Source organism: Bactrocera oleae, chromosome 3 (genome assembly GCF_042242935.1).
Source record: "Bactrocera oleae isolate idBacOlea1 chromosome 3, idBacOlea1, whole genome shotgun sequence".
NCBI classification, from domain to species: domain Eukaryota; kingdom Metazoa; phylum Arthropoda; class Insecta; order Diptera; family Tephritidae; genus Bactrocera; species Bactrocera oleae.
This window is the reverse complement of record NC_091537.1, coordinates 33461551-33480570: the sequence shown is the minus strand read 5'-3', so window position 1 is coordinate 33480570 and position 19020 is coordinate 33461551. Positions and strand designations below refer to the sequence as shown.

General features: G+C 35.2%; 1 protein-coding gene across 1 annotated transcript in view; it reads left to right on the top strand.

Moving 5' to 3' along the window:
• LOC106623157 (UDP-glycosyltransferase UGT5) overlaps nucleotides 1–13283 on the top strand; it is a 47389-nt gene extending 34106 nt beyond the window's left edge. Inside the window, 3 exon segments of the mRNA XM_070106427.1 lie at nucleotides 7784–7904; nucleotides 7907–8452; nucleotides 13085–13283. Of these exon segments, the coding sequence (XP_069962528.1) occupies nucleotides 7784–7904; nucleotides 7907–8452; nucleotides 13085–13092 (675 nt within the window). The 3' untranslated portion in view covers nucleotides 13093–13283.
• The last annotated feature ends 5737 nt before the right edge of the window (nucleotides 13284–19020 follow it).

The following is a 19020-nucleotide window of genomic DNA, read 5'->3' as shown; positions in this document are numbered from 1 at the left end:
GAGTTGAACGATCGCAGGCAAGGAGGGATTGGGGCGCACTGCCACATAATTATTTCAGATATATATTTTATCTATCGAATTTAGTTTAAAAACGATTATAGGTATGAATATATGTGTATTTATATATATATATATATATATAATATATATTATATTACGAAAATAATTCATAAATGCATCAGTATTTTTCAATACAAAATAAGCAACATAATAATATACTAAGAGTCTTCAGTTAGAACGCCTCTGTATATAGTGGCAAGCCAACGAAATAACGGCGAGCTCGCGCAGACATTGTGTTGTTGAAAGTAACCAAATGACGATTTTGTCGACAAACATACATATATACATATGAGCTCGCATACATATTGACGCCGAATTTTGCGCATCGTGGCGGAGTTGACAAAATTTGTTTCAATCAACAATTTTACGACAATGTCGATCGGCTATGTTGTCTCGTTTGTCCTTTTTGCAGGGATTTGCTGTTGAAAATTGACTTATGCTCTTTTGAAATATTGCGATTACCGATTGGGCTGCATTTTCATAGCGTCGTATTTGGATAAAATGGGCTAAATCGACAAACTATGAAATAATGATAATAAGTAAACATATAAAAGTACTATATGGACTGTGCTTAGAATATATAGAAGTAGTTAATGATTTCATATGAATGGCAATTTAATATAAATTTTGTAATTTAATGCCATAAATAGTGCATAATATGCAAAAATATAAATATTATTTAAACTCGCTAATAGGTCATGTTGCCAATTCTCCTTTCTGAAGTGAACATCAGACAAATTCTTTAATTTCTGATTTTTAGCAAATGTTGTGAGGAAGCAGCTTGTGGGCAACATACAAATGCGAGGGGGATGGTAGGATTTTCAGTGATACAAATTGTAAAATTGAAATTTTGCTGATTCTTCAATTTTACTGAAGACATTCAAATTCAATTTCATTCATTTTTATTTTTGCGCATTTGCGGTAGGAATTCTATATGAAAACCAAATGTGGTTTACCAGGCGCACAGAAAAAATAGCGCGGCGCAGAGTTATGAACGAGCGAACTTTGCTTTGAAGCAGACGCACGTTCCTTATGAATGAATTTGTTGTCGTTGTAATATGAAATACTTAGAAAATAAGCCGCGAGTTCGCTTGAATATTATTGGCCGATGGTGGTGCGTCTACGTTTTTTTGTCACTTGCGCGATTGTTTGATTTTTTGCGAAAGACATATTGAGGGACATACATATGTATATGTACATATGTGTTCATATATGCAAATATATTTGGACATGCGAATGAAGGAAGGCAATTTCAAGAATATTCACATATAGACATATGAACATTGAAGCAAGTAAACAATAATAGCTGTTTGAGTTCACAGATTAGACGAAGAAGTGTGAATATTGTCTGTGGTGCTGCTTGTATAGCACACTTCCTTATTGCAATGAAATGCTTTGCCTAAGTTCAAATCCTATCATATTTTTATATGCTATTTTTTATTTTTAATAACCCTTTTTTATTGAATGATATTTTAATTCTATTTTTATATTATTTCCCTCATTATTTATATTTTCTTGTCGGAAGTCAATTACTTTCGTTTTTATTATTTCAATTTTTGTTTATGCGCATATCAAAGAACATCTGTGCATATGCGTGTGTATACATTTTGCTTATAGAGTGGTGTAGTTCGTTTCGTACCCTGATAGTTGTGGTGAAATTTTATTTTCCAATTTGCGCGTTTTCGATGTTCCTCCATCGTAATTAACATTTTAGTACTGCTAACATTTGCTCCTTCTCTATTCATTTACGTTCTCTGGTATATATAAATGATCAGGATGAAGAGACAAGTTGAAATCCGGGTGACTGTCTGTCCGTTCGTCTGTCCGTGCAAGCTGTAACTTGAGTAAAAATTGAGATATCTTTATGAAACTTGGTAGACATGTTTCTTGGTACCGAGAGACGGTTTGTATTGCAGATGGGCGTAATCGGACCACTTCCACGCCCACAAAACGCCATTAGTCAAAAACAAATAAATTGCCATAACTAAGCTCCGCAATAAGCTACAAGACTTTTATTTGGTACACAGGATTACATTAGGGAGGGGCATCTGCCTAGTGCCTATAGTTGACCTTCTACCGAAAATATCAGTCAATCCGAAAAGAAATCTCAAACGAGTATACCATTTGATTTTGCGAGAGTATAAAATGTTCGGTTACATCCGAACTTAGCCCTTCCTTACTTGTTTTTTTATTGTTTTTGTTGTCTGTAGATTCTCAGCTGATAAGAATTATGGCTAGAAGAATCTTGTTTTTTATTATTTCTCTTTGCTATTTTATATCGTATGCTATATACACTTCAAGCTTTAATGCATTGTGCTAAAACAGTTTTATACACAGGTCGGCTGTGAGATGCCACGTAAAATAATATCACTACTAATTTGTCTTTTATACAATGTTCGTTTATATTTCAAAATTAATTTAACTTTTTATTTTTATTTTTTTTTCGTTTACTTCACCACTTTATTGCGTTTTCTACTTTATCGCTAATAATTTAATTTATTTTGTTTTTTCGTTTGCGATTCGCCGTTACGAATACTTTAGTGGTTGGATATCATGAATAATACTCTGATACGCTTCTTTATTTATCCTGTAATAGGCAACAAAAATTTAATAAGACAAATTATATTCTCAATCAGCTGTTGATTTCGAATTTAAACAAATTTGGCCGAATCGCAGAACACTTTTACTACAACATGCCTGATAATAGTCTTCAGTCTAATCTCCTACTTTTGAAGTCGGTTAAATAAGTATATATGTGTTTCTTTAATGCTAGTATCAGAAAGCGATATCGTGATATACAATTCTTAACAACAAAATTACCCATTAGCTAATTTTTGCTTTGCAACAGTCCTTTAATAATGGTACCTTAGTGTAATATGTAATTAATGCATCTCCAACTAAAATTTTAATAGCATCAGTCAGCCCCCGGTTTGAATGGGTGGCTTTGAGAAGTGCTGTTTAGCCAGTGAACTTTTGCTCCTTTTTTTTTGCTGTGCTTTTTGTTATTCTCGTAAGGGGAAATTTCTTTACCCGAAAGGTTAGATGTGCAATCTCACAACTCACTAAAGTTATTTCAAACAAACTTGCTGAGGGTAAGTTTATCTAGCTCTCTAATCAATCAAAACTGATGTGATAACGACGTTTCTTCCTTGGTTATGTTAAAAGCTACTAATAGTGGGATAACTTACTAAGTTAAATAAATACGTCGGAAGCTTCAAATTCCGGTACCAAATTTGAACAATGGGCGGTGCACAGCCCCACTTTAGGTCAAATACTATATCTCAGGAGCTTCTTGGCCAATATCAACCAACTCTAGTGAGAAAATGAGAAAAGTGTGTTAACAATCACGCCTAGAAACATTAAATTCCATGTTACTTCCATTTTGTAGTATAAAAATCAACAGCCAATGACACTATCTAAATGAAGTTTTGCACAAATAGTGCCCTTAAGGTGAGCCATATCACGTCTAAAAATATTCGAAATCGGGCCAGCTCAAATGGTTCACAATTTGCTAAAAATATCGGTAAATCAGTGAGAAAGAATATTGAAATCCGGAGAGAATCCCGTTGATTGTATACCGGATATGTCGATCAATATGTGAGTAAACTTAATGAAATTCAGAGAGCGTATCTTCTTTCCCCTAGTTCCCATATCCACTTATATATAAAAATTAAACGCTATTTTGATATATGTCTTCGCACACCGTAATATAGGATCAGAATGATGTTATAAACCTAATTTCGTTGAAATTGGTCATAAAAAAAATTTTACGAGGATTTCAATGGGACGGACAGACTGTCACTCGGATTTGAACTCGCCTCGTCATCCGGATAATCTATTTATATATTAAATTATTTCCGTACATGCGTGAAAAGGATCCACAAATTACCCAGCTCCAATGTACTACACATAATGTTTTTCTTTATTCTAGCAGACTTTATACTGAATATGCCTAATGCCAGTCAATGTATGAGTTATATTCATGAAATTGCATCGAAGTACATATGTTCTCGAGTATGAGTAATCTCAAGAGTTATGGCAATCAGTCCGGACCTTCCTCTAGTCGAAATATATCCTATATAGTGATTTCCGACTATTTAGCTAACTTTGAACCCGAAACAGTAGTTTCCGACTTTCCATTTGAGTTTAAATCGTATATATCGGTCAATTTAATATGTGTGATATTTGAATAACTCGACAAGTTGGCTTAAAAATAATATCGTTAAGCCTTAAATATTATTGAAATTGGTCAAGACCTGTAAACCTTATGAACCTAATTTAATGAGTTCCGATTATTTGGTGGACGTTTTGCTTATGTTCCTAATATATTCAATTTAGCCACTTTGGTTATTGTTTGGTATCACATATATACATATAGTACATACTTATGTATATGTCATTTAAGCTCATTAGGATGATGTTAACATAAATATCTCGGACAAGAAGTAAAATGCAGGAACGAAACTAAGTGAGTATTTGACGAGTAAGTTAATAAGATGTCAAATATGATTGTTATTCTTTGATTTCGATTTCGTCAAATGGTGAATGTTGAATTTTACCGCAACATTTGTATACTCTTACAACATGTTGCTACAGAGTACAATAGTTTTGTTTACCTAACGGTTGCTTGTATCACCTAATGCTTTGAACACAAAGATGACGGTAAAGCACAACTGCACGACAGTGAAATTTTCTGGTCGGCTAATGTCGTTTTGAAGCCAGCTTCTTGAAATTTTCAAGACGGTTGCGAAATATCAAACAGCTGATGTACACAATTTCGTTATTGGCGTAAATCCTTTCACTTCAATGAAAATTAAATATGTTGTTCAAAGTTAAATTTTATTGTTATTACAAATGATAGATCAGAACTTTTTATGCCTCTGTTGGTGAAATACCGTTAGACTTATTAGAGCTTTGAATAATTATACATTTCACATATTAATGGCAACACTACAAAATGGTTTTAATTTAGTGACAACTGCACGCCTAATGCCGTGAAGTCGTGCTGCTGTCTAAACAATTGTGCCCATAGGAATGTGTGTATGTTAATATTTGATGCAGCGTGTAGTTTGTCGTCGTCAGTTATATATACATATATAAATGATAAGGATGACGAGATAAATTGAAATCCGGGTGGCTGTCTGAGTTAAGATATCTTGATGAAACTTGGTACACGTGTTCCTTGGCGGAAAAGTAAGGACGAGTTCGTAGATGGGCGTAATTGGACCACTGCCACGCGCTCAAAATGGCATTAATCGAAAACGTATTAAGTGGTATAACTAAGCCGTAAAGCAGGATACAGAACTAAAGAGGGTACATCTGTGGGTTGAAAATCTGTTGGCGTGGTCCCACCCCTAATGAGTTTAATATATATATCTTCCAAACCAATAAAGCTATATCATCCAAATTTGCACACGACAAATGTTTCCAATCGTTCTTACGATAGTGTGAAAATAGGCGAAATCGAATGATAACCCCATATAATGGGGTGCGTCAGAGATATTAAATTTTACATCCAGAATAACACAAGATGGCTTTATAAGTGCCGGTGTCAAAAGTCGATGATGGGCGTGGCTCCGCCCACTTTTAGGTGTAATCATATATATCGGGACCTGCTCGACTGATTTCAAACAAATTCGGTACATAACATTCTTCTAATATTCCAATGTTATAGTGCGAAAAATGAAGAAATCGGACAACAACCACGCCTACTTCCTATATAATACAATATTAAATTCCATCTGATTCTTTCACATTCCAGTATACAATTAAAGCACCAATTAAAATAAGAAGATATAACTTTGCACGAATAGTGCTTCTGAAGTGCGTCACCTTATGTTATGACCAAAAATTGTCCAAATCCATCCAAAACTGTTCAAGCCCCTAGATACCGAATATGTGGACAGTGAGGTACCTTAATGAAACCCAAGGAGCATGTTTTTAGTTCGTGGCATGTTAATAGTAGGTGTTTTATTGGCAAAAATAGATTAAATCGGGTTAATGAGTTCCCTTTTTCCACCTGAGTTTTAACAATATTTTAATGAAATTAAATGGGTAAGTTTTCTTACAAATTATGTGGTTTAGCGCTGAATTAGAATCAAATTGGTCTAGATGTTGATCTAAATTTCATATCCCTAGTATAATAAATTCCGAACCTCTGGTTAACGTTTTTCACATCAACTCAATATCTGTATGTATATTAAATTAAGCCTCTTCGGTTGAGTTGATATCACATACATACATAAGTATATCTCATCATTTGAATATGTTTTTAATATAATTTCCGCTGACGCAAACTAAAATACAGCAATAAAATTAAGTCTAAGTTTTTCATCCTTAATATACATACATATGTCAACAAGATACCAAATGAAATAATGAATGCTAAATTCTTTAACAACATTTTTTAATATAAAGCTCCTGAGGGCATTTGATTCTTGCAGGTTGCAAGAGTATAAAATGGTCGGTTATACCAGAACTTATTCTTTCCTTACTTGTTTAGTATAAAGTTTTGCCAAAACCTGAAAATATACCCAGCTTTTGGACATTGATTTCAATCCTTTCATGTCTACAATTGCCATAATCAAGTTTCACTTCTTTCTGGAGGGACTTCACGCACCCTATTTTTATACTCTCGCAACCTGTTGCTAGAGAGTATAGTTGTTTTTTTCATCAACGGTTGTTTGTATCACCCAAAACTAATCTAGTTATATATAGGTTTATGTATACATAAATGATCAGGATGAAGAGACGAGTTGAGCTGAGCAAGCTGTAACTTGAGTAAACATTGAGATATCTTTATGAAACTTGGTACACATTTTGGTACCGTAAGACGGTTGGTATAGCAAATGGGCGTAATCGGACAACTGCCACGCCCACAAAACGACTTTAAACAAAAACAAATAAATTGCCATAACTAAGCTCCACAACAAGATACAAGACTGTTAGTTGGTATACAGGATCACATTAGGGAGGGGCATCTGCAGTTAAACATTTTTTTTTAAGTGAGCGTGGTCCCGCCCCCTAATAGATTTTATGTGCATACATCCTAAACTGCTAAAGCTATAATATCAAAATTCACTGAGAGCAAGCGTTTTTAGCACCTCTATCGACAGTGTGAAAATGGGAGAAACCAGTTGACAACCTCGCCTTCTCCCCATATAACGGTACTTTTAAAAACAACTAAATACGTCAGAGACATTAAATTGCATCTCTGGGATGGCATGAGATGACTTTATAGGAACCGCGTTCAAAATTAAACATTGGCGTAGCACCGCCCAATTTTAGGTGAAAACCCATATCTTGGGATCTGCTTAACCGATTTCAACCACCTTCGGTACATAATATTCTTCTAATATTTCTATGTTACAGTGCGAAAATGGGCGAAATCGTATTTCAACCACGCTTATTTCCCATATAACATCATTTTAAATTCCTTCTGATTCTTTCACTTTCCACTATGCAAATCAAGCAACAATGATTGTATCGGGTTAAACCTTTGCGTGAATAATGCGTTTCAAGTATGCCATCTTGTGACCAAAAATTGTCTAAATCGAACCAAAACTGTTCAAGCCCCTAGGTACTCAATATATGGACCCCAGAGCCTATAGTTGACTTTTTACCGAAAATATCGGTCAATGTGTAAGATATATAATTTAAATTCATATAATAAAATAATTAATTGAAACCCTCGATTTTTTATAAACCGTTCATTCTATTTCAGATTATTGATGATTTTTTGAATGCCTCCAAAAAGAATGGAGCAGTACTCTTTAGTTTGGGTTCGAGCATGAAAAGTTCCAGCATACAACCAGAGACTGTTAATATAATTTACAAAGTACTACAAAGGAACATAACGTGATTTGGAAGTGGGAAAATTTGGAAAATACCCCTGGTAATGCCTCAAATATACTCTACCAAAAATGGTTACCCCAAGATGATATACTCGCACATCCTAACCTTAAGCTTTTCATCACACATGCCGGCAAGGGTGGAATGGTGGAAGCGATTTATCACAGTGTGCCTATGGTTGCAATACCAATATTTGCTGAACAACCCACGAATGCTGCTAAAATAGTGTCTTCCGGTTATGGAGTACTAGTGGACATTTTAAATTTGGAAGAAAATAAGTTCAGAGACGCCATATTGGAAGTTCTTCATAACCCAATATATCGCAGTAATGTGCGTCGATTTTCAAAACTATATCGAAATCGTCCATTGACTGCTGGAGAAACTGTAAATTTTTGGGTTAAATATGTTATACGTCATCATGGAGCTGTACACATGCAAAGTCCACTGATTCATTTGAATTTTGTTCAGTCGAATAGCTTGGACGTTATATTAGCTATCTTGATAACACTTTATTTGCTGTGGAAGTTGCTGAAATTTATTTGTAAGCTTTTATATAAATTAGTCCGTTTAGCTATAGGAAAACAAAATGCAGCACTTTCGAATAAATCAAAAAAGGAATGAGTTTATATCGTATTTTCTGTAGCTTAACTTGAGAATATCAAGTAATATTAGAGAACGTAGATTTATAAAGATGATAGGTTCAATTGCGGACCAGCGTGTGAAATGTCAAAATCTAACAAACGATGGGTGAATTTCACCACAGTTAGCTCATAAGGAAAAATTTTCTTTTCTTGACTTAGATCATTAACTTAAACTAAATTTTATTGCTATATTTTAGTTCGCTTCAGCTAAAATTATATTAAAGCAAGTAAGGAAGGGCTAAATTCGGATGTAACCGAACATTTTATACTCTCGCAAAGTCAAATGGTATACTCGTTTTAGATTTCTTTGTGGATCTTGCCGCCTTGTTCTATGTTGACCGATATTTTCGGTAACAAGTCAACTATAGGCGCTGGGGTCCATATATTCATACCTAGGGGCTTGAACAGTTTAGGTCAAATTAAGATAATTTTTGGTCACAAGGTGCCATACTTTAAACGTATTATTCACGCAAAGTTTTACGCCGATATAATCATTGTTGCTTGATTTGTTATATGGAAAATAGGCGTGGTTGTAATCCGATTTCACCCATTTTCGTACTATATTATAGAAATATGAGAAGAATGTCATATATCAAATTTGGTTGAAATCGGGCGGGCTTGTCACTCGATTTCACCCATTTTCACACCGTCAATAGAGGTGCTAAAAACATTTGCTTCCAGTGAATTTTGTTATTATAACATTAGCGGTTTAGGAGATGTGCACATTAAACCTATAAGAGACGGGACCACGCCCACTTAAAAAAAAATTTTAACTGCAGATGCCCCTCTCTAATGTGATCCTGTGTACCAAATAAAAGTCTTGTATCTTATTGCGGAGCTTAGTTATGGAAATTTATTTGTTTTTGATTAATGGCGTTTTGTGGGCGTGCCTGTGGTCCGATTACGCCCATCTGCTATACCAACCGTCTTACGGTACCAAAATGTGTACCAAGTTTCATAAAGATATCTCAATGTTTACTCAAGTTACAGATTGCTCAGCTCAACTCGTCTCTTCATCCTGATCATTTATGTATACATAAACCTATATGTATATAACTAGATTAGTTTTGGGTGATACAAACAACCGTTGATGAACAAAACAATTATACTCTCTAGCAACAGGTTGCGAGAGTATAAAAATTTAGGAACATTTTTCACGAACAAGCCTTACTTTAGCTATTCATATATACATATATAACGGTAAAGCAGTTAAGAATGAAGTTACATGCGAAAAAATTTAATAAGATCAGCTGTTGTCATCAAACGAAATTACTTAGTAAACTACCCAATATATAGTACGTATCAAAATGTATGCATTGCTACAACGTGTTTATGAGTATTAGATTTTGTTCTTGTGTGCTCCACACACACACGTAGCAACTTACAGCAAAACAATTTGGCAAAAGCAAGACGAAATTGCGACGCGACCTTGAAAAATCACTCTAATGCGTCCAAAGAAGTATTCGCTTCAAAAACTTAATATATTACAATAGTAATTTATATAAATCCTACCTTTCATCATTTAAAACTTACATATAATTATATTATTATGTATCATGCACATATGTATGTATGTATGTACACCTTCAATCATTCAAATCATAATATTAACACTTATCAGTAATAACATATGCAAGCACTGCCCTATATGTACATACATAACTACATATGTATGTGCGTACGGCATTGCCACACAAATAATACCCTCTATCGAACTGTTTGACTGTTGTGTATCGGAGGTGATACAATTTTTGCACTTTTAATAATTAAGGATGGTTGATGTAAACATGTCCCGGAAGGACGGCCATTTTTAATGACCGCCATAAAATGTTTCTGTCACATGCGGCACCTTGAAATGGGTGCCTGAACTAGCCTCTTTACTGTGCATTTGAAGCAGCTTTACTGTCGGAATCTCTCGAACAGGTGCAATTTATTTTAACAGATTTCCGTAAGCGTAAGCCGAGGATTTACAATTTTCCGATAGATCCGAATCGTTAGATTCTACTACTGAGTCATACGTAGCTTGGAGACGTGTCCAGAAATTACCTTTTTTTTTATTTCCAATTACGTTACGGATCCAGTTACCACCATGACAACTCTAGTTGAGGAAATGACAAACAGAAATCTTTAGAGTTAGAAAAACTCCCCCATATCAATCACAACCCCTGAAGATCAGTATTGTGAAGTACTCTACCAACATCACGCCGAAATACCTTGAACATTAACAGCCAATTAGTTTAATACTGGGCAAAAATATTCGCCTAGGGGGCCCTGGATGTTTAAATGAGTATAAACTCCCCCCTCCAAATACATCGCTCCACCTGGGCCCCTAATGACACTCCCTAATATAAACCACCATATACACCACGCCTGGGAACAAATTGGAAAACACCATAGTCGATGACACCACACTCGCACACAACACAACACACTTTCGCTTAAACACATTAATATAACAAAACGGCACCATACATATGAGCAAGCATACATATCGACTGAGATTTTTGGGAGCCATGAAAAAATAATTTAGAATTGTAAAATGTTTTAAATCGACAAATGCTTTGTTGCCACTCTTTCCGTGTTTTGCGAGTATGCGGATTTGCGGGGATGTCACTTTTTCTTCTCAGAACGAACATCAGAAAGTTGTTCAGTTTATGATTTTTAGCTTTTGCCATCGTCGTGAAAAGACGCGACGTTTATTTGGCTGCCATTTTGACTTGGGACGCTGGGAAACCCAAGGAGCATGTTTTTAGTTCGTGGCATGTTAATAGTAGGTGTTTTATTGGCAAAAATAGATTAAATCGGGTTAATGAGTTCCCTTTTTCCACCTGAGTTTTAACAATATTTTAATGAAATTAAATGGGTAAGTTTTCTTACAAATTATGTGGTTTAGCGCTGAATTAGAATCAAATTGGTCTAGATGTTGATCTAAATTTCATATCCCTAGTATAATAAATTCCGAACCTCTGGTTAACATTTTTCACATCAACTCAATATCTGTATGTATATTAAATTAAGCCTCTTCGGTTGAGTTGATATCACACACATACATAAGTATATCTCATCATTTGAATATGTTTTTAATATAATTTCCGCTGACGCAAACTAAAATACAGCAATAAAATTAAGTCTAAGTTTTTCATCCTTAATATACATACATATGTCAACAAGATACCAAATGAAATAATGAATGCTAAATTCTTTAACAACATTTTTTAATATAAAGCTCCTGAGGGCATTTGATTCTTGCAGGTTGCAAGAGTATAAAATGGTCGGTTATACCAGAACTTATTCTTTCCTTACTTGTTTAGTATAAAGTTTTGCCAAAACCTGAAAATATACCCAGCTTTTGGACATTGATTTCAATCCTTTCATGTCTACAATTGCCATAATGAAGTTTCACTTCTTTCTGGAGGGACTTAACGCACCCTATTTTTATACTCTCGCAACCTGTTGCTAGAGAGTATATTTGTTTTTTTCATCAACGGTTGTTTGTATCACCCAAAACTAATCTAGTTATATATAGGTTTATGTGTACATAAATGATCAGGATGAAGAGACGAGTTGAGCTGAGCAAGCTGTAACTTGAGTAAACATTGAGATATCTTTATGAAACTTGGTACACATTTTGGTACCGTAAGACGGTTGGTATAGCAAATGGGCGTAATCGGACAACTGCCACGCCCACAAAACGACTTTAAACAAAAACAAATAAATTGCCATAACTAAGCTCCACAACAAGATACAAGACTCTTAGTTGGTATACAGGATCACATTAGGGAGGGGCATCTGCAGTTAAACATTTTTTTTTAAGTGAGCGTGGTCCCGCCCCCTAATAGATTTTATGTGCATACATCCTAAACTGCTAAAGCTATAATATCAAAATTCACTGAGAGCAAGCGTTTTTAGCACCTCTATCGACAGTGTGAAAATGGGAGAAACCAGTTGACAACCTCGCCTTCTCCCCATATAACGGTACTTTTAAAAACAACTAAATACGTCAGAGACATTAAATTGCATCTCTGGGATGGCATGAGATGACTTTATAGGAACCGCGTTCAAAATTAAACATTGGCGTAGCACCGCCCAATTTTAGGTGAAAACCCATATCTTGGGATCTGCTTAACCGATTTCAACCACCTTCGGTACATAATATTCTTCTAATATTTCTATGTTACAGTGCGAAAATGGGCGAAATCGTATTTCAACCACGCTTATTTCCCATATAACATCATTTTAAATTCCTTCTGATTCTTTCACTTTCCACTATGCAAATCAAGCAACAATGATTGTATCGGGTTAAACCTTTGCGTGAATAATGCGTTTCAAGTATGCCATCTTGTGACCAAAAATTGTCTAAATCGAACCAAAACTGTTCAAGCCCCTAGGTACTCAATATATGGACCCCAGAGCCTATAGTTGATTTTTTACCGAAAATATCGGTCAATGTGTAAGATATATAATTTAAATTCATATAATAAAATAATTAATTGAAACCCTCGATTTTTTATAAACCGTTCATTCTATTTCAGATTATTGATGATTTTTTGAATGCCTCCAAAAAGAATGGAGCAGTACTCTTTAGTTTGGGTTCGAGCATGAAAAGTTCCAGCATACAACCAGAGACTGTTAATATAATTTACAAAGTACTACAAAGGAACATAACGTGATTTGGAAGTGGGAAAATTTGGAAAATACCCCTGGTAATGCCTCAAATATACTCTACCAAAAATGGTTACCCCAAGATGATATACTCGCACATCCTAACCTTAAGCTTTTCATCACACATGCCGGCAAGGGTGGAATGGTGGAAGCGATTTATCACAGTGTGCCTATGGTTGCAATACCAATATTTGCTGAACAACCCACGAATGCTGCTAAAATAGTGTCTTCCGGTTATGGAGTACTAGTGGACATTTTAAATTTGGAAGAAAATAAGTTCAGAGACGCCATATTGGAAGTTCTTCATAACCCAATATATCGCAGTAATGTGCGTCGATTTTCAGAACTATATCGAAATCGTCCATTGACTGCTGGAGAAACTGTTAATTTTTGGGTTAAATATGTTATACGTCATCATGGAGCTGTACACATGCAAAGTCCACTGATTCATTTGAATTTTGTTCAGTCGAATAGCTTGGACGTTATATTAGCTATCTTGATAACACTTTATTTGCTGTGGAAGTTGCTGAAATTTATTTGGAAGCTTTTATATAAATTAGTCCGTTTAGCTATAGGAAAACAAAATGCAGCACTTTCGAATAAATCAAAAAAGGAATGAGTTTATATCGTATTTTCTGTAGCTTAACTTGAGAATATCAAGTAATATTAGAGAACGTAGATTTATAGAGATGATAGGTTCAATTGCGGACCAGCGTGTGAAATGTCAAAATCTAACAAACGATGGGTGAATTTCACCACAGTTAGCTCATAAGGAAAAATTTTCTTTTCTTGACTTAGATCATTAACTTAAACTAAATTTTATTGCTATATTTTAGTTCGCTTCAGCTAAAATTATATTAAAGCAAGTAAGGAAGGGCTAAATTCGGATGTAACCGAACATTTTATACTCTCGCAAAGTCAAATGGTATACTCGTTTTAGATTTCTTTGTGGATCTTGCCGCCTTGTTCTATGTTGACCGATATTTTCGGTAACAAGTCAACTATAGGCGCTGGGGTCCATATATTCATACCTAGGGGCTTGAACAGTTTAGGTCAAATTAAGATAATTTTTGGTCACAAGGTGCCATACTTTAAACGTATTATTCACGCAAAGTTTTACGCCGATATAATCATTGTTGCTTGATTTGTTATATGGAAAATAGGCGTGGTTGTAATCCGATTTCACCCATTTTCGTACTATATTATAGAAATATGAGAAGAATGTCATATATCAAATTTGGTTGAAATCGGGCGGGCTTGTCACTCGATTTCACCCATTTTCACACCGTCAATAGAGGTGCTAAAAACATTTGCTTCCAGTGAATTTTGTTATTATAACATTAGCGGTTTAGGAGATGTGCACATTAAACCTATAAGAGACGGGACCACGCCCACTTAAAAAAAAATTTTAACTGCAGATGCCCCTCTCTAATGTGATCCTGTGTACCAAATAAAAGTCTTGTATCTTATTGCGGAGCTTAGTTATGGAAATTTATTTGTTTTTGATTAATGGCGTTTTGTGGGCGTGCCTGTGGTCCGATTACGCCCATCTGCTATACCAACCGTCTTACGGTACCAAAATATGTACCAAGTTTCATAAAGATATCTCAATGTTTACTCAAGTTACAGCTTGCTCAGCTCAACTCGTCTCTTCATCCTGATCATTTATGTATACATAAACCTTTATATAACTAGATTAGTTTTGGGTGATGCAAACAACCGTTGATGAACAAAACAATTATACTCTCTAGCAACAGGTTGCGAGAGTATAAAAATTTAGGAACATTTTTCACGAACAAGCCTTAAGTTAGCTATTCATATATACATATATAACGGTAAAGCAGTTAAGTATGAAGTTAGATGCGAAAACATTTAATAAGATCAACTGTGGTCATCAAACGAAATTACTTAGTAAACTACCCAATATATAGTACGTATCAAAATGTATGCATTGCTACAACGTGTTTATGAGTATTAGATTTTGTTCTTGTGTGCTCCACACACACACGTAGCAACTGACAGCAAAACAATTTGGCAAAAGCAAGACGAAATTGCGACGCGACCTTGAAAAATCACTCTAATGCGTCCAAAGAAGTACTCGCTTCAAAAACTTAATATATTACAATAGTAATTTATATAAATCCTACCTTTTATCATTTAAAACTTACATATAATTATATTATTATGTATCATGCACATATGTATGTATGTATGTACCCCTTCAATCATTCAAATCATAATGTTAACACTTATCAGTAATAACATATGCAAGCACTGCCCTATATGTACATACATAACTACATATGTATGTGCGTACGGCATTGCCACACAAATAATGCCTACACAAACATATGTATATGCGTACACATTTAGATATGTCACTAGCAAAAATTACAATCATTGCACGAATCGTCTGAAATAGCATAAGCAGCGTCCCAAGTCAAAATGGCAGCCAAATAGACGTCGCGTCTTTTCACGACGATGGCAAAAGCTAAAAATCATAAACTGAACAACTTTCTGATGTTCGTTCTGAGAAGAAAAAGTGACATCCCCGCAAATCCGCATACTCGCAAAACACGGAAAGAGTGGCAACAAAGCATTTGTCGATTTAAAACATTTTACAATTCTAAATTATTTTTTCATGGCTCCCAAAAATCTCAGTCGAGATAGCATACATGCTCATATGTATGGTGCCGTTTTGTTATATTAATGTGTTTAAGCGAAAGTGTGTTGTGTTGTGTGCGAGTGTGGTGTCATCGACTATGGTGTTTTCCCATTTGTTCCCAGGCGTGGTGTATATGGTGGTTTATATTAGGGAGTGTCATTAGGGGCCCGGGTGGAGCGATGTATTTGGAGGGGTTAGTTTATACTCATTTAAGCATCCAGGGCCCCCTAGGCGAATATTTTTGCCCAGTATTAAACTAATTGGCTGTTAATGTTGAAGGTATTTCGGCGTGATGTTGGTAGAGTACTTCACAATACTGATCTTCAGGGGTTGTGATTGATATGGGGGAGTTCTTCTAACTCTAAAGATTTCTGTTTGTCATTTCCTCAACTAGAGTTGTCATGGTGGTAACTGGATCCGTAACGTAATTTTAAATAAAAAAAAGGTAATTTCTGGACACGTCTCCAAGCTACGTATGACTCAGTAGTAGAATCTAACGATTCGGATCTATCGGAAAATTGTAAATCCTCGGCTTACGCTTACGGAAATCTGTTAAAATAAATTGCACCTGTTCGAGAGATTCCGACAGTAAAGCTGCTTCAAATGCACAGTAAAGAGGCTAGTTCAGGCACCCATTTCAAGGTGCCGCATGTGACAGAAACATTTTATGGCGGTCATTAAAAATGGCCGTCCTTCCGGGACATGTTTACATCAACCATCCTTAATTATTAAAAGTGCAAAAATTGTATCACCTCCGATACACAACAGTCAAACAGTTCGATAGAGGGTATTATTTGTGTGGCAATGCCGTACGCACATACATATGTAGTTATGTATGTACATATAGGGCAGTGCTTGCATATGTTATTACTGATAAGTGTTAATATTATGATTTGAATGATTGAAGGTGTACATACATACATACATATGTGCATGATACATAATAATATAATTATATGTAAGTTTTAAATGATGAAAGGTTGGATTTATATAAATTACTATTGTAATATATTAAGTTTTTGAAGCGAATACTTCTTTGGACGCATTAGAGTGATTTTTCAAGGTCGCGTCGCAATTTCGTCTTGCTTTTGCCAAATTGTTTTGCTGTCAGTTGCTACGTGTGTGTGTGGAGCACACAAGAACAAAATCTAATACTCATAAACACGTTGTAGCAATGCATACATTTTGATACGTACTATATATTGGGTAGTTTACTAAGTAATTTCGTTTGATGACCACAGTTGATCTTATTAAATGTTTTCGCATCTAACTTCATACTTAACTGCTTTACCGTTATATATGTATATATGAATAGCTAACTTAAGGCTTGTTCGTGAAAAATGTTCCTAAATTTTTATACTCTCGCAACCTGTTGCTAGAGAGTATAATTGTTTTGTTCATCAACGGTTGTTTGCATCACCCAAAACTAATCTAGTTATATAAAGGTTTATGTATACATAAATGATCAGGATGAAGAGACGAGTTGAGCTGAGCAAGCTGTAACTTGAGTAAACATTGAGATATCTTTATGAAACTTGGTACACATTTTGGTACCGTAAGACGGTTGGTATAGCAAATGGGCGTAATCGGACAACTGCCACGCCACGACAATTATCGAAAACAAATAAATTGCCATAACTAAGCTCCACAACAAGATTCAAGACTCTTATTTGGTATACAGGATCACATTAGGGAGGGACATCTGCAGTTAAATTTTTTGATGGTCCCGCCCCCTAATAAGTTTGATGTGCATATCTCCTAAACCGCTAAAGCTATAATAACAAAACGTACAAAATGACAAATGATTTTAGCACCTCTATCGACAGTCTGAAATGGAAAATGAAATCGGGTGACAACCCCGTCCACTCCCCATATAATGGTACGGTTAAAACTACTAAAAGCGCGATAAATCAAGCACTAAACACGCCAGCAACATTAAACTTTATCTTTGAGACGGTATGGGAGGAATTTATAGGAACTGCGTTCAAAATTAGATTATCGAGGAAAAACTTTGGGTGAATAATACGTTCAAAATATGCCATCTTGTGATCAAAAATTGTCTAACTCGAACCAAACTGTTCAAGCCCCTAAGTACTGAATAGGTGGACCTCAGTGCGTATAGTTGACTTTTTACTGAAATTATCGGTCAATGTGTAAGATATATAACTGAAATTTTTATAACAAAATAAATAAATGAAACTCTCGATAATAGTAAGTCTTTGTGTCAAAAATGGGTTGAATCGGATCAATACTTCCTTTAATATAAAATTTTGCAAACACCTTAAGTAATTTCCCGTGCTTTGATCCGTGCAAGTTGCGAGAGCATAAAATGTTCGGTTACACACGAACTAAGAACTTTCGTACTTGTTTTATTTTAAAATAGGAGTATAATTGGCTCAGTGTAAGCAGATTTAAATAAAGTGATAAAGTATAATTTTAAGTGGAATACTCTTTTAGGTGAATAAGAGTTTTTAGGTTAATAAATAACGCGTATTCAGTTTTATAAATATCGTTTTTATTTACTTTACTTAGTTTTGTCATGATTGAGGCTGCTGCTTCACTGACAGTTTTCCAGTTCTCAGTGAACTGACACTGAGTGTCGTCAAAATTTCCACCGTAAAAGTACCCCTGAGTGTAGTTTTTAGTTTTTCCCTTGTATTTAAAAAACGACGGCAATAAAAAATACATTTTCAGAGTCTTCAATGCACTCTGTAAAAGTCGGACTAGTGTCGCGCTGAAAACTGTACCGGTAGCTTCTAAAGCACCCATGCCCACTTATAATTTGGGTCAGGTGGAAATCCAGGTCCGATATCAGTCTGTGGGCCCACCGTCCCTTGAGTGAGGTTTTCCACCGTTACTGCCACATTGCCATGCTTTATTGTCTCTTCTTTTTTGGCTCCTTTAGATTGCTCTGATAGCTTGTATACTTGCGTGAATTTGTCACTCAGTTTGTCAATGGGCGGCATACAGGCTATTACATAGGCAGCTTCGCTGGATATTGTTCGGAAAGTACTGATACCGAGAACCCATGAACTGCCTTTATTTGTCTGGCATATGCTTTAATCCGGCTGAAATGCACGCGGTCTTTATTTGCCAAAATGCGTTTAAGTTTTTATTCGCTTTATCTGCAGTGTATTCAAG